Source organism: Ammospiza nelsoni, chromosome 10 (assembly GCF_027579445.1).
Source record: "Ammospiza nelsoni isolate bAmmNel1 chromosome 10, bAmmNel1.pri, whole genome shotgun sequence".
Classification (NCBI taxonomy): Eukaryota; Metazoa; Chordata; class Aves; order Passeriformes; family Passerellidae; genus Ammospiza; species Ammospiza nelsoni.
The window spans coordinates 1241741-1258260 of NC_080642.1; the positions used below are offsets into that span (position 1 = coordinate 1241741).

General features: G+C 54.0%; 1 protein-coding gene across 1 annotated transcript; it reads left to right on the plus strand.

Moving 5' to 3' along the window:
• The first annotated feature begins 539 nt into the window (after positions 1–539).
• On the plus strand, positions 540–16520 carry TIPARP (TCDD inducible poly(ADP-ribose) polymerase). The gene is made up of 6 exons (XM_059479322.1): positions 540–731; positions 2660–3657; positions 11663–11831; positions 12692–12873; positions 15403–15678; positions 15835–16520. Exons 2-6 carry the CDS (start codon positions 2723–2725, stop codon positions 16280–16282), a joined length of 2010 nt encoding a protein of 669 aa, XP_059335305.1. The 5' UTR covers positions 540–731; positions 2660–2722; the 3' UTR covers positions 16283–16520.

Sequence of the window (16520 nt, forward strand, 5' to 3'; positions counted from 1 at the left end):
GGTGCACCGAGTGAGTCAGGGTGACTTTGTTCCGGGACGGGCTCCCTGTTTGTCTCTTACTCATTAATTAGCGCGGCTGGGGAGCTCGGCGGCGCGGGAGGCTCAGGGTGCCGTGCTCGCCTTCCGTGAGGGAGCACGGTGTGTTCCTGCGTGCTGCGTGACTGGAGCGCCCGGGCTGACACGGCTCGTTCCGGGCCCGTCCCGGCTCGCGTGCGAGCCCCACGCACGCAGCGCCGCGCTCGGGGACATCGCTCCCTCCCGCCGGCCCGAAACGAAACGCTCGGTGCGTGATAAATGAAACGCGAAGGGGCCTCTCGTCCTATCGCTCTCGGGAACGGCCTCGGGCGGCGCTTTCGGTTCTGGCCGCTGACACCGGCGCGGGGCGTGCTGCAGCCTGGCCGGCGCCGCGGGGGGACCGGCCCCGGGGCGGGGAACCGGCCCTGCCCGCCCGCGCTCCGCCCCGGCCCGCTGCCCTCGCGGCTCCTTGGCAGCGCTATTTAAACGGGCGGCGCAGCGAGCCGGGGGAGCCGGGCGAGGCAGGGCGGGATGTGCGGGCACACGCGGCCCTCGGTGCGGACACGGCGGTGCTGACCCGCACCGGCCGCGGGCACGGTGTGCCGGCACCGCCCGCCGCGTTCGCTGCAGCTCCCCGCGCCTGAAAAGTGATCTCGCTCTGGAGTTACCGTGGATTTGGGTCAGGAGGCGGCAGCAGCGCCGAGGGAGCCGCGCCGGTAGGTCCCAGCTGAGGCTGCCCGGCAGCTCGGCCGCGCTCGGGGTCTGTGCCTGGGCCCCGCGTCCATTGTTGGTTGTTGCAGCGCGTCCGACCGGCGGAGCGGCTCTGTGTGCTGAGGGGCGGCTCGCGGGCCATGGCGAGCGCTCGGGGAGCGAGCCCCGGCCGGAGAGCGGCGGCTGCGGCGGGAGCATCGCTGCGGGAGCGCTCCCGCTCTGCTGCTGCTGCGGCGGGGCTGAGCCTCGGCCTTCCGCCGCTTTATTTTTAGAGCCGGTGGGGGATCCGGCTCTGCTCACCGAGGCGCTGCTGTAAAAATAGCAGCCAAACTTAAATGCTGGTCGAGCGAGGAATATGAATGTTGAAATGGCAGCGAAGGTATGGCTGGAGGAGATCAGAAGTCACTTGCTCAGCACCTTGGCGCTGCAGGGATCCTCTCGCTCCTCGCCAGGGCAGGGAGACCTGGGCTGCAACTACGGGAACGTCTCATTCTCTCCGGAGTCGAGGATTTTTAAACCTTTGGAGTTACCTGAAGGTGCCTTTGGTGCTTTGGAGGAATTGCCTGGTGTCTGTGGAAGAATAACAGATACGCCGATGACTTTGGGGTTAACTGCCAAACAGATATACCAGTTGCATTAAATTTAATCTAAAAATGGGAAAACTGGAGAGGCACTTTTTTTTTTTTCTTTTTCCTGGCAATACTAACCTGCTGTTTCCCAGGGAAATGGGAAAGCATTATAAATGAATGTTCCAAAATACCGAAGGCTCAATGAGAAATTTTCCAGGGCAAATCATCAGTAGTAAGAGATTATTGCCAAATTTTCTCTGATGTTTTGGATTTTGTTTTGAAGTGAGGAGTAACTTTGCTCGGAATGCATTTATCCAGGAAGTAATCCTTAATGTGCTCCACTCTGAGCATTGAGCCTGCATGCGAGATTGAAGAAGGCTTAATTAAATGTAATCAAATATTACAGGATTCCTGATTAAAAGGCATAGCACTTGCTTTTGGTGACGTGCGAGACACAGTGCTTATTTGTGCTTTAAAAGAACACAATTCTGCAGCGTGCAAGCAATGCCTTTCTCGGTTCCTGAGTAACCATCACCTTTCTGTTTGCTTCCCTGCCCAGTTTTAATTCCTGGTGCCCGGCGTGGCGAGAGGAGCCGGTGTGTCACGGCGGGTGCCACAGGGCGGGGACAGGGCAGGGCTGGGCTGGGAGAGATCCCCGGAGCCCCGGCAGGGCCGGGCTGGGAGCGGTCCCGGGAGCCCCGGCAGGGTGGCACGCTGCCCTCCCTGGGAAGCCGGCCGTGGCTCTCCGCAGCGGTCCCGGGAGCCCCGGCAGGGTGGCACGCTGCCCTCCCTGGGAAGCCGGCCGTGGCTCTCCGCTGCCAGCGGTGCCGTTCGGTTCCGCCGGGCCGTGGGAGGTGACACGAGGGAGGACACATGGCAGCGGAACGGGAACGTGTAGGTTTGCTCCTCCGGTGGGAGAGGGAGTGGTGCAGGAATGTCTGAAATGCGGGGGGGGACGTGTCTCATGCTGCTCAGGTCCGCGTGTGAGGGAGGCACAGGAATCAGCGCTGTCGTGTTCTCTTTGTGGGATAGAGCGAAGCCAGGCGCTCCCGTTTGTTGAACATCCTGACAGGGAGGAGGCGTCGGACCATCCCCCTTTCTCTCCTGCCCACCCTCGGGGGATGCGTGTGCGTGCCGGAGTGTCTCAGAGCCTGCATGTGCGGGGAGAGGAGCAGTGTGGGTTTGGGATTAATTAGCCTGACTTTGGCTGTTTTCATGCTTTACGTGCCTAAGGGCTACCCGCAGTCACAGCGAGGGGAGGAGTTTGCTGCTGCTGGCTCAAAATCCTCTCCAGGGGTGATCTTGTTCGTGTCAACCATGAGCAATTAGAGAGATTAACTGTCTTGTTTTCCTTTCTGCCCTAGGTTGGTTCCTGGGAGGCTCTGGGACGTTTGGAAGCGATTTGGAGAGAGCAGAGCGTGTGTCCGATGGACACCGAGGCGCAGCCGGCGTGCGTGGTGCCCCAGGCTCCCTGCCCAGCCATGAAGTGCTCTCCTTCCGAGGACTTTCCTCCCCAGGTGAGGCTGGCTGAGAAGATCCCCCCGGTGAAGCCTTGCTTCAAGAAGAAGCAGCAAGTGCAGAAGAGACTGGACACACAAACTCTGCGGGCTCTGCGGCCCATCTTCACCAGCCTGCTGGGAGCTGGGGCCTTGGACAGGGTCTTTGTGCCCCGAGGCCAGCGGGGTGGCCACGGGGATTTATGTGAACCTGCTGTGAAAAAGACTCTGGACCTCGGTACCTCTTGCCCTCAGACAGAAAATAATGTGACTGTGCTGATGCCAGCAGCTCCAGATGTGCAGGGTCAGCTGCCAGGAGCCCGTCCTTCCCCCGGGCATCCTGAGCAGGACGTGCAGTCAGGAGAGCAAGGTTTCTCCCCAGAAACTCCTGGAACTGCTGCTGATAATGGTAATGAATCATTCCAGGATCATCCTTTGCACCCAAGTGCTGGTGATGGTGCAGCTTGTCCTTTGTTCCCTGACAAGGTTCTGGAAAGCTACACATCTGGCTTCCTCCAGGAGAACAGCTGTCCAGTGCAATACAACTTGACCCCAAGCAATAAATTCAGTGCTGGGATATTCCAGGACAAAAGCGAAGAGGCTTCCCTTGACCTGGTGTTTGAGCTGTTGAACCAGCTGCAGTATCACACCCACCAGGAGGACGGGATTGAAATCTGTGTGGATTTTCTCCAGGGCACTTGTGTTTATGGCAGTGATTGTCCCAAGCACCACACGGTGCTGCCCTATCACTGGCAGGTGAGGAGGACAGCAACCCAGAGGTGGCAAAGTGTGACCAACGACTCCCAGGAGCACCTGGAGAGGCTTTACTGCAACCCTGACAATGACAAGATCAAAGTCAAGTATCGGTAGGTAACTGGATTTACTCCCTTGCTGGGAAGGGTGCAGAAATATAACAGGATGTGCCTTTTTTTCCCTGGTACTTATATGCATGTTATAAACATCCAAGCATGTTATAAACTCTGGCACGATGTTTCTTGATTAATATCCAACAAGTTTAACTGGACAAAAAATTTTTGTACACTTGTAAAATTGTTATTTAGCATCTGGAATGTGTTCTTTGAAGCTGGAGGACTTGGAGTGTGTGAAATAAGAAAACTTCAGCTCTGTAGGAATCCAGAGACTGTTGTGGAATGCTGTGCTTGTTCTTGCCGTTCCTAATTAGTGTTTCCTCTGTGTTGGACAAAGTGGCAGCATGAAAGCCTTAGCAGCGCTGGGGACAGGGATGACAGAGCAGTTGCTGTGTGTCACTGTGAGCACAGCCTGCATCCTTCCATCCCCAGCAGAAAAGCACGGGGCAGCTCTGCAGGGTCCTTGGGCAGGGTCACATCACTGTCAGTAAATGGGGATGTTCCAGCTCATTCCCTGTGAGCAGCCTGAGCCACACGCTCGGAAATGCTGATCATCACTGTTAAAGCAGTTATTGAAGTTATTGTTTTCCCTGTTCAGAGCTTGTTTATTGACTCATTTTCTAAAATTAGCCAGCAGCTGTTGATGTGGTTGTGTGACCTGTGTGGGCTCCTGCACCCCGAGAGCTAAAGCTTCTTCAGCTTCTCCCCTGCAGGTTCCAGTGTGAGGAGCAGTGGGGAACAGTGGTGTTTGCAGGGTGCAGTTAGTGCAGGGTGCAGACTGGCTTGGTTTGGTTTTTTTTTTGGAGGAAATGTGTGGTGCAGTTGTGGCAGGGCAGATAAGAGAGGAGAAGTTTGCCAGGCTGGCACAACTCCAGTTCAAAGTGACATTTCTGGAGTGAGAACTTCACACTGCCTTTGCCACCTGAATCCGTGGGGGTTCTGTTCACTGCTTCTTCTTCCTTTCAGTTCCTGAAGAAAGTATATCCCTGCTTTCTCAATATTTTATTTTCATTTATTAAGCTGAGATTTCTCATTTGGCACCAGACCAAATCTAGTGCTTAAAGTCAGTGTGAGTCTTTATTTTCACCGAGTTTGATGTTGGATTAGACACTGAATTCAACCTTTGTCATAGACTGGTTTGGGTTGGAAGGGACCTTAAAGATCACACAGTGCCACCCCTGCCATGGGCACTTTCCACTGTCCCAGGGGCTCCCAGGCCCAGTGTCCATCCCTGGGCACTGCCAGGGATGCAGGGGCAGCCACAGCTGCTCTGGGCACCCTGTGCCAGGGCCCTTTTAGTGATGGCAATATCAGAATATGGATATCCCACACTGAAAATGAAAATGAAGTAGGATATGTAGTAGGGAACAACTACATTTTATAGAATTGTCTTGAAGAAATGTGCCAGTCTTTAATAAAAATTGAAAAATCTTCTAAGTGCATGACAGATAAAATTTGCTCTATTTTACAACAGAGGAACTTCTGTTTTCCAAGTGTTAGAAATTATTTCTGAAAACAAAACAGCACAGCCAGAGACAAGCCCATTAATGATTTAACTTTGAATTCTGTGTAAATGAGCAAATGGTTTTCTTTTAGAAGTTGTGTCAGCGAATCCATCAGTGCACGTGAGCTCTGTGTCCTGAAGGATGGACTTGGGGATGGTGAATGGAAAGGACACGGTGCTTGGTCATGGCTTGGTCACCCCGGGCTGGGAGGCTGCTGTGCAGTGCCATCTCCCTGCCCTGGCTCTGCAGGTCCCAGCCTGCTGGGGCGGTGGCACATGGATCTCTGCCTGTCTGATCCAGCGGGGACAGGTGTGTGGACAGGTGTGTGCCAGGGACAGGACGTTCCCTGAGCGGGAGGGAGGGGACAGGAGCAGCCTGGGCTGGCCACGGCCGGGTGGGACCCTGCCCTCGGAGCCTGGGGTGCTGACCTGGCCTGGCTGAGGGGTTCTGCCATACTGCACATTCACACTGGCTGCTGGGGAGAAATCCCTCCCTGGAGGGTGGGCAGTGCCCCAGGCCAGGCTGGAGCAGCTGGGACAGTGGAAGGTGTCCCTGCCATGGCAGGGCTGGCATCAGCTGATGGTTAACATCCCCTCCAACCTTAGAAGAGCTGCATGGCTGGATATGTGTCAGTGAGACCTTTGGAGTGAAGCTCTATTTAAGACCAGAGCTTCTGATTCCAAGCTTTGAGTCTGATCCTCCTTGCATCTTTGGCTTGCCAAGGTTTTAAGCCAGGTTTTAAGCCAGGTTTTGAGGTGGGAGGTAACAATAGTTTAGTGTGCATCACCAGCTGCTTCTTATGCAACATCACCTTGTGGGGAGCACCTGGCAAGGTGTGCGGAGCCGCAGGTCCCTGGTGGTCACTCAGGCTGGTGCCAGTGTCCCTGAGCCCAGTGTCCCTGAGCCCAGTGTCCCTGTGCCGTGTCCCCCGGCAGTGGCAGCCCGTGTCCCTGTGCCCGTGCCCCGCCAGCGCCACGTCCCATGGTTCCAGCATTATTTGTTAAAGCCATTAATCTGCTATCGTGGTCAGACGAGCTTTGCAGGCCTGTCTGCTCCCTGGCAGCCCGAGGAAACGCCTGCTCAGCACTGTGCCTGCCCGGCCAGGCTGCTGTTTGTGCTGCTCCGTGTCCCACAGCTCTGGGCTGTGCTGATGGCAATGGTCCTGGCACCGCCGCTGCCCCCAGGGAGATGGGCCCCTCCACAAAGTGTTGGCCATCAGCTCAATTAGGGAATGAGCTCTAAATTAGGGTGTTCTTCAAGGAGCTATTTATATAAACCTTCCTTCCTCTTCATTATTGGGATGAGTAACGATGGAGATAAGTTATTGAGATGAGTAATGTAAAATACACATTAAGTTGTTGCCTCTCACCTAAGGGAATGTGATCTCAGAGGAGTGGCAAACCTTGTTTAGTTACTTTGTAATGCAACTCCTTCAGCTGCTTCTTGCAGTTTGGCCTCAAACCAGTATCATAAATTACTTATGTGTTTTTTGTATTCTTGAGTCTGCCAAGTATGTCGAGCCACATACCAAGCTATCTAAACAAATGGGGGAACATCAACTCAAGCAGGTTAAAGTAATTAGAAGCCCTCAGTTTTCTTCATGGATGTGAGGAGAGGCCCTGGGAGAAGTTCCAGCTTTCAGCAAAGAGAGAGCAGTGCCAAGTGCTGCTTTCCAGCAGGAGATGCCCACGTTGGGATATTTTAAGATGCTCTTTGCTAAGAGGAAATACTTGGCTGAGGAGCTGAGCAGGTTTCCCCACACACACACACCTGTCCCATCATGCACACATTGCTTTTCAAAACAAGCAGCAGCATTAGAGATTACAGCAGGATTTGTTTAAAACAACTCTGCAGTTCCTGACCCATCAGTTCCCCCTGCTTTGGCTGAAAATTCCACTTTTCCTCTTGGCACAAAGGGCTCCCAACTCGCCTGACACAGCAGCTTCTTGCTGTTGCTTTGATTTCTATCCTTTTTCTTTATTTTTCCCGTAATTTCTGTGAGTTTATGGGATGGCTCCTTGCAGCTGGGAGGGAGGCCAGAGTGGGGTGGCTGCAGTGGGGAGAGCAGGTGGCTCTGCAGGGGGACGGGTCCTGCTGGGAGCTGTGTCCCTGTGCTCACCCCGGCCCTCGGGTGAAGCCAGGAAATGACAGCACAGGAGGAAACTCGAGCTGTGCTGGGAAGGTTCAGCTCGGGCACCAGCAGGAATTTCTCCTGGGTGGGGTGGCCAGGCACAGGAAGGGTCTGTGCAGGGCGGTTTGGAGTGCCCATGCCTGGAGGTGTCCCCGCAATGATGAACGTGGCACTCCGTGCTCTGGGCCGGGCTGGACTCGGTGTTCCTGGAGGGCTTTTCCAACCCCAGTGCTTCCATGGCTCTGTAAATACAGAGTGTTCCACCGCAGTTATCAGGGGCATGTGAAGGGACGGGGAAGGAGAGGCACGGACACAACAAAATGTACAGGAAACTGGTTTTCCTTCATTCCTCTGTGTGTGGGACGGCTGCTCCTCCGGTGCTGACAGAATGTGCCTGACGTGTTAGAATCATACAGAGCACGGGGCAGGCATTTCAGGATGGAATCATGGAATCACAGTGTGCTTTGGCTTGGAAAAGACCCGAAAGCCCAGCCAGTGCCACCCCTGCCCTGGCAGGGACGCCTCCCACTGTGCCAGGCTGTTCCAGCCCTGTCCAGCCTGGCCTGGGGCCCTGCCAGAGAGGGGCAGAGCCGCAGCCTGAGGGCAGCAGCTGTGTGGGGATTCTGCAGGTCCCTGGCCCATCAAACAGTTAAATTTCAGAAGTTTTCCGTGTAATTCACACAGAGCCACAGCGTGTGAGATAAGGCATGTGTTAGTGATAACGGGGAGATGGGAAACCAGCTGAGAGTCCCTGTGTCTGGGTTTGGGGGAGGTTCTTGGCTATACCCTCTGAGTGGCTGGGAGCTGCTTTTCATTCCTTTCCAGCAGGAATGCAAGGCAGAGAGCCCCGAATGAAACTCCTGTGAAGAGCTTTTGGAAGCGTTTGCCTTGTGCTGTGTGGGTTTCTCTTTGCTGCAGTTCGCAGCACCATTTCCATATGAAATGGAGCTAATTGGCTTGGAGCTGTACAAAGGCAGGGAGGCCCTGAGCCGAGGAGGCAGCAATCACTGCCATCCCTGCTCTTGTTTCCTGTCAATAAACAGATTGCACTTTGGGGAACAGCTGTCACCTGGCTCAGGTCAGGCTGTCCTGGCCATAAAGCAGCTCCTCCTGACACAGATCAGGGTTTGCTCTCAGGAGCTGCTCCCAGGTGAGGCGGCAGGCTCGGTGCTGTGACAGCCCAGCCCTGCCCTGCCAGGACCCAGGGACACAAAGGGCTGTGACAATGCTGTGCTCAGCAGCAGCAGTGATCCGGAGCTTCCTTCCTGAGGGATGAGTAATAATTGGGAATCTGATTCCTGTAGTCATGTGTACACAGGAGTGGTTTCTTTGGGGAAGTTGGTTTTGGAAGGTGTGATGGGGAGCATTCATTTTCAGGAAAAGCCTGGAATGACAGGACAAGGGGAATGGATTTCCACTGCCAGAAGGCAGAGATAGGGGGGATGCTGGAAGGGAATTCCTCCCTGGGAGAGTGGGCAGGCCCTGGGTCCCTGGCAGTGCCCGGGGCCAGGCTGGAGCAGCTGGGACAGTGGGAGGTGTCCCGGTGTCCCTGCCTGTGGCACTGGGGGAGCTTCAGGGTCCCTGTGTGTAGCAGCTCTGCAGCCACTCAGAGCTGTGCTTGTGCTCCTCTAAAACACCAATAGTTTAGGTTAGAAAGGACCCTTAAAGGTCATCGAGTCCCACCCTTGCCTGGAGCATCTTCTACCAATTTACCAATGAAACAAACAAAGCAACCCCTCCGAAACACATCCCCATCCCAAACACATCCCCATCCCAAACACATCCCCATCCCGAGCAGCTCAGAGCCCCTGGAGCCCAGCAAGCACAGGATACTCTGTTTGTGCTTCCCTGCAAAAGGCTGGGGTTGGAATTAGGAAACAGGGTGCCTGTGCAATCCTTGGGAGAGGGGCATGTGTTCAACATCCTCATTGCTGTGGAGTTTGAGAACTTACCCGTGCCTACACCCCAGGCCCCCCTGACCCAGGATCTTGTGTTCAGGAGTGGCCAGGAGTGGGTGCCTGGGAAGAACAAACAACTTCTGGTACAGCCTCTTCTCCTCCAGCAGCCCTGCCTCAAGGACTTCCTGATCCAGAGCTGGGGGGGTTACATTATTATTATTATTATTATTATTACTATTATTATTATTATTATATCCCTGCCAGGCATTCATCCAAGCTGTACCATGTACACACACACACACATATGCAGGCCAGTGTGTCAGCAGTTGTTTCAGGTTCACAAGCTGCCCCCCTGGCTGTGAAAATTCCAGAAGATTGCTCTTGCAAGCACCCCAGTCACCAACTGTAAAGGCAGGGGAAAACAGTCTCTCCAGCCTTGGAAAAAATAATCCCAGGAAAAGCAGCAAAGTCACTGCTTTTGGGTTCTTTTGTCCCCTGAGGACAGAGCCTTTGAGCAGAGAGGGAAATGTCTGCAGCATCTTTCCCCAGGGTGAGGTGTCACCTCCCACGTGGCCCAGGGTCACCACAGAGAGCAGCATGACTCGATGAGAGGGCAGATGCAGCAGAACCTGAAACTCACGTGCTGCCCTGGCTCTGGTGCCCCTCTCTGGGGCTGGAACTGAGAGGCCCTGATAAGATCAGGCTCAGAGGGGTTGTTTGTGCTCCTGCCCTGCTGCAGAGGTTCCTGTGGGCCTGGCACAGCCCAGTGCTGGTTCCTGCTGTGCTCCCGCTGCTGTGCTGGGAGGAGCAGCTGATGAACATCCCCTGGGAGTGTTCCCTGGCCTTTCCTCCTGCTGTGCCTTTCCATGGGAGCACATTGGCTCTGCTGTCTGAGCTCTGCTGTTGCTATTTCAGTACCTGCGCTTCCAAATTACACTCTTGGTTGGGTGCCCAGCCCTGGCACAGGCTGCCTGGTGGAGCCCCATCCCTGGAGGGGTTTGACAGCCCTGGGGAGGTGGCACTTGGGGACATGGGGCAGTGGTGGCCTTGGCACTGCTGGGGATGGTTGGACTCTGTGGGAGCTTTTCCAACTTAACCAAATCTGTGATTTCCATGGTCTTTTGAAGCCATTATCCTTTAAGTGATGTTTGGTTTCATGCAGGAGTTTAAACACTCAGGCCCCCACCCAAAGCTGTGCATATCTGTGGGAGAGTCCTTCCCCTGCAGCTTCCATCGAGTGCACAAGGAGATAAGATCTGCTGCTGCCTTGGTGTCACCAGAAGTGTCAGTGCCTGCCTTGCCCTGAGCACAAAAGCTTCTGGTGCCTCGGGGGCCCTTTGAAGCCCCTGGGGCCGCCAGGTTGTTGCTGGTGCAGGGAGGAACTGGTTGAGTCAGAGAGAGAAGCTCAGCAGTTTCAGCAGGCAGGGAGCTGGGCTCTGAGCCGTGCTGTGTCTCACAGCTGTTGTGCTGGGAGCAGCTCTCGTTTCCTGCCGGGCCCTGCTGCTCGCAGCGTTTCTGTTTTTCTGAGCCTGTTTGCGGTAACTGGCGCCACGTCCCCGAACGCGGAGCGGAGCTGCAAACCACACGTCCTCCTGCCAGAGCCCTCACCAACTGATTGCTCTGCTCATCTCTGTGTACGTGACCTCTGGACAGTGTTTGTCCTGTGAATCTGGGGGATTCACAGACCGGGCTGCAGTTCTGCAGAAGGGTGGAAGGGAGAGCCCAGATATCCTTGTTTTGGCTGCACCAGGCTGAAAAAATCTATCGGTGTTTTAACTTGGAACTATCTCAGTCCAGTGTCCTGCAAAGTTTACACCTTCTGTTATTTCTTACATTTAGGGAACAGAGAAAATGAAACTTATTAGTGGGGTCACATTCTGCTGTTGAGAGCTCGTGGAGTTTTATTTTGAATTGTGCTGTTCTGCAGCACCAAATTTGGGTTGTGTGCTCTGTTCTTCTGAGAGTTCAACGTGCTCGTTCTTGCTGTGCAAACAGTTCCACTGAACTGCTTTATTTTATAAATAGAGACCTTTATTTGGTGAGTTGGTGAGGAGAAATTCTTCAGAAATTTGTTCTCACCTCTCGAGTCTCTGTGGGTCCTTTAACAAGGGCACTTAGTGCCAGGACAAGGAGAAGGCTTTAAACTGCCTGAGGGCTGGGCTGGATGAGATATTGGGCAGGAATTGTTTCCTGGGAAGGTGGGCAGGCCCTGGCACAGCTGTGGCTGCCCCTGGATCCCTGGCAGTGCCCAAGGCCAGCTTGGACACTGGGGCTGGGAGCACCTGGGGCAGTGGAAGGTGTCCCAGGGGTGGCATTGTATGGGATTTAGGCTCCCTCCAACCCAAACCATTTTGGGATTCCACACCTCAGACAGCTGCTGGGTTTGGGGTTTTGTCCCTCTGTGCTGAAAACCATGTGTTTAATGGCATACAAAAGGTGAGAATTGTCTGTTTCTCCTGTTTCCCCAGGGGCCAGGAGTGCTGGGTGGATCTGAACCTTATGAAGTTTTATGAAAGCTCAGAGTTCGACCAAATGCGGCGCCTGTCCACAGCGTCCTGCCCCAGCTCCAGCTCCAACTGCTACACGGTGTGGAAGTACTTCTGCAGGGACCACTTTGGCTGGAGGGAGTACTCCGAGGTATGGCCCTTCCCAGTGCTGCTGCTGATCCATCATGGTCAGCCTGGTTCCTCTGCACACGCTCAGGGAGGGGATCTGGGGATCCTGTGAGGATGAGGAGTCAGTGGTGAACTGGGAAAGCAGTGGAGGGACAGCTCTGCTGGCCTGGGTTGTGGTTCTGTGATCCTGTGACTTGAATCACCCTGAAAGCATCAGAGACATCAGGGCTGGCCAGTCTGTACCTCTGGGGAGCAAACCAGCTTGTGGCAGCACCAAGAAAGCTCTTCTGGAGCCTGATTTGGTGTTATGGCAGTGGGACAGCTTCTGCAGCCTTCAGAACAGCACCTCCATTTACCTTGGCAGTTTTTAATTGATTTCCCAGTCCCCAGAGCTCTGCTGAGGCAGGACATGCAGTGCCCGAGCTGTGGGGTGGAGCCCCTGGGCTGATGTTTGCAATGAAACCTCATCAGTGATGGCAGTCCCAGAAATAACTCCTGAGTGTAAGACCTGCAGAGAGTTGGGCAGAAATACCCCAGATAACACAGTGAGGGTGTTTGAGCTGCGAGGAGATCTGGGTTTGTGCAGGGTGGAACAGGAATATGAATTTTGGAGCGTGTGGATTCTCACATGTACTTTTCTCTTCACTGTTTTCCCCTCCTTTCTCCCCTGGTTTCCCCCTGGTTTCCCCCCATTTTCCCCTCGTGTTTTCCCCGTCTTCCCTCTTTTCTCCTTGTTTTTATCCCTGTTTTTCCCCCCATTTCCTCCCCATTTTACCCCCATTTCCCCCTCGTTTTCTCCCCATTTCCCCCCTGTGTTTTCCCCCCTTTTCTCCCCATTTCCCCCCTGTTTCCCCACCCCTTTCCCCTCCATTTCCCCTGCAGCCCGTGGTGAGGCTGATTGAGGAGGCGAGCTGCCGCGGGCTGCGCGAGGTGCGCTTCATCACCTGGCACAACCAGTACATCCTCAACATCAAGGATGGCTTCCAGCAGAACTCCTGCTTCCGCAGGGAGATCAAGAGGAGGCCCCTGCTGCGCTCCTGCCTGCTGCTCATGCCCTTCCTGCAGTAGGTATCCCCAAAGTGGGCCATTCCCACTGCCCTTCCTGCAGTAGGTATCCCCAAAATGGGCCATTCCCACTGCCCTTCCTGCAGTGTCCCCAAACTGAGCCATTCCCACTGCCCTTCCTGCAGTGTCCCCAAACTGAGCCATTGCCACTGCCCTTCCTGCAGTGTCCCCAAACTGAGCCATTGCCGCTGCCCTTCCTGCAGTGTCCCCAAACTGAGCCATTCCCACTGCTCTCCATGTGGGGCTGGATGGGGGAGTTGTGTTCCTGGGCTGTGACAGGGAACAGGCACTGTTGGGTGGGAAATGGGAACAGGAACCCAAAATCTGGGTCATGCTGGCAGTTTTTTCTCCTTCTGCCACTCTCCAAAGGAACATTTATCTGAGAACTCCTTGTTGAAATGTGTGATGTACCTTGTGGGCGATGCCCAATTCCTGTCCATTTTCCAGCATCCTGGGCTGTGGGAGGTGTCCCTGCCATGGCAGGGGTGGCTCTGGATGGGGCTGGGGGTCCTGCCAGCCCAACCCATCCCCTGCTGGTTCAATGGGGGCACAGGGTGTGCTCACAGAGCCCTCACCCCTCTGGGGTTTGGTCACAGCCTCAGCACACGTGGGCTGGCAGGTGTTTTTAGATTGAGGGTTTTTTAGATGGAGGTGTTTTTAGATTAAAGGGTTTTTTAGATGGAGGTGTTTTTAGATTGAGGGTTTTTTAGATTGAGGGTTTTACAGGAAGGAAACCCCAGGTTATCAGAGAGAAACTGGAGGGTGCCAGTAAAACACCAGTGGACTTGCTGGTTAGAGCAGTCCTGCTTCTCATCCTAATGAAAAATGAGGATTTCAGGGCTCCTATTTTATCACTGCTAAAATTATGCAATTCCCAACTAATTCCCAGCTAATTTTGTTGGACCTTGAGGGCTCTACACTCGTGAGGGATTGACCAGAACTGTCTGTGCCAGCTACCAAACCTACAGGCTAAAATCTGAGATTCTGTTCTGCACCAAACTTCATTCTGACTTTATTTATCCAAAGACCTTATAAAGCTCACTTAAAAACATGGATTCTTGGCAAGAACAAAAGTATTTTAAATATTTATGGGATCTATCCTTCAGGAGACAGTGTTGCCTCCACTTCCCACATGATGCTACCTGAGATTTGTTCTTTCCCTCACCTCCCACCTGCTTAAATCTGTTCTAGAATTGCAAAAGAATCCTTGAATAGGAATGAAAAATGTTGACTTTTTAGTGGCTTCCCCTGTAGAATAAATAACATAAATATTTTACACTAGTCAGAAGAACTGAACAAAGTACAACAGGAGATAGCAGGATTTTTATTGGATTTGATTCTTCCTCATTAATCCATGATTTACTGGCAATCTCTGCTTGCTCTTCCAGTCCAGTGTGAGTGAGGCCCTACAGGAATATTTTTTTTATCCATTTGCCCATCAAAGAGGAAAAACCAAATTAAAAACAAATGCCCACTTTGGTATTGGATTGCTATTTTATTAGCAATTTGTAGAACAAGTTTCTGGGTTTGTGCTCAGCTGTTAATAACCAGTGAGAAGAACTTGGAGTTGAGTCAAATCCATGCAAATGAAGGGAATCCTGGCCTTGGCCTGGAGCAGGAGGGAACAGCCAGAGAACACTCAGAGAGTGTTTCTGCCCTGAAAAGTGGGAGGGCTGTCACAGCTTTCCATGTGTTGATTTAAAAATAGACCTTTTTCCACTCAACTCCCCCTCCCAGTGCTTTTCCTTGGGTTTGGTTTGGTTCCTGGCCATCTGTGGGGTTTGGAGAGCAGCTCCACCCTGGGCTGGCCCAGCCAGGCTCTCTCCTGCCCCGGGGCACTGAAGGGTTGGCAGCTTTTCCAGAGAAATGCTTTGGGAAAATCCTCCCTGGTGGACTTTGGAGCTGGCCCCACGTGTTGCTGCAGCTGCAGGGGCTGTGCTGCTGTGAGCCAGGGCCCTGCAAGTGCCACAGGGTCCCACTGGTGCCCTTGGCACAGGAGGGACAGTCCAGGGAGTGAGGAGTTACTCGCTGAGTAAGGGCTGCTCTCTCAGGTGGGATCAGGGGAGCAGGGACACCAAGGGCACCTCTCTCAGTTCAGCAGCTGCCAGAGTGTGGGGATTGCACAGGGGTAGGAGCAGGGTCCTGCTGGTCTCCCTTGCTGGGTTTTCCAAAGGTTTTTCCTGGTATCCGTGGGGCTTCTTGGCCACAGCTCCCTCCCTCAGCCCCGCCTGTTCTCCAGGCAGCCTTCCCAGAGGAGGGGCAGGAAAATAACCAGCTGCAAATGCAAATCCACCTCTGTGTAAATGGCTGTGAAAATCTTCCTGTTTGGGAAGGGGCCTTAAACCCCATCCAGTGCCACCCCCTGCCACAGGCAGGCACTTCCCACCGTCCCAGGGTGCTCCAAGCCCTGTCCAGCGTGGCCTTGGACACTCCCATGGTTTTTAGAGGCTTTCCAGCCCTGCTGGGGATGAACTGGGGCTGGCTGGAGGCTGCTGAGGGTGTCTGAGCACAACCTTTGTCCCTCCCAGGACCCTGGGTGGCAGCTCTGCCCTGCCCTCGCCGTGCTCCAACCCTGCTGCTGCACACGACCTGTCCCCAGCTGCTGTCACCTGTCCCAGCTTCTACCCCGAGACCTGGATTGGAATGGATCCAGCTCAGGACTTCATCCAAGTGCCTGTTCTGAAGGAAGACAAAAGCTACAGAACCATTTACAACCTGTTCCACAAGACTGTGCCAGAGACCAAATACAGGATTTTAAAAATCCTGCGAGTGCAGAACCAGTTCCTTTGGGAGAAATATAAAAGGTAAGAGAATTGCAGTTCTTTAATAATGGATATTCCTAGAGGAGGGATTTTATAAGAGGGATTTGCATCTCCCCTCACAGCTGAGCTCTCCCAGAGGGTGATGCCGTGATGGGACCTGCAGCGAACGCTCACCTTCACTGCCATTCTGTGTTCCAGGAAAAAGGAGTACATGTCCAAGAAGATGTCAGGGCTGGACAGGATCATGAACGAGCGGCACCTGTTCCACGGCACGTCGCAGGACGTGGTGGACGGGATCTGCAAGCACAACTTCGACCCGCGGGTGTGCGGCAAGCACGCCACCATGTTCGGCCAGGGCAGCTACTTTGCCAGGAAGGCCAGCTACTCGCACAACTTCTCCAAGCGCTCCCCCAAGGGCGTGCACTTCATGTTCCTGGCCAAGGTGCTCACGGGCAGGTACACGGTGGGCAACCACACCATGAGGCGGCCGCCGCCCGTGGAGCCCGGCAGCATCACCAGCGACCTGTACGACTCCTGCGTGGACAATTACTTCGAGCCCCAGATCTTTGTCATCTTCAACGACGACCAGAGCTACCCCTACTTCATCATCCAGTACGAGGAGGTCAGCAGCACCGTGTCCATCTGACAGCCTGTGCTGCTCCCTGCCCCAAACCTCTCTGTTTGTGTGGGGAGGTAAAACCTGGACACTTCCCAACTGGTGAAATGACTTGGAAGGAAGGTCACTGAGGTGACCAACTGTGCACTTGCTGGTTGATTCCCTATGTGGAAATTGTACATATTTTTCCATTGTTTATAGTTGGAAATCTGTGCCTTTTGTTATAAAACACTGTTTATTTATGTTAGTAAATATTCATGTTTCAGAA

Coding starts and splice junctions, on each gene's coding strand:
- TIPARP (XM_059479322.1), top strand. CDS start 2,723: ATGGACACCGAGGCGCAGCCGGCGTGCGTGGTGCCCCAGGCTCCCTGC. Junction 11,832..12,691: donor GCTGGAGGGAGTACTCCGAG/GTATGGCCCTTC, acceptor TTTCCCCTGCAG/CCCGTGGTGAGGCTGATTGA. Junction 12,874..15,402: donor CTGCTCATGCCCTTCCTGCA/GTAGGTATCCCC, acceptor TGTCCCTCCCAG/GACCCTGGGTGGCAGCTCTG.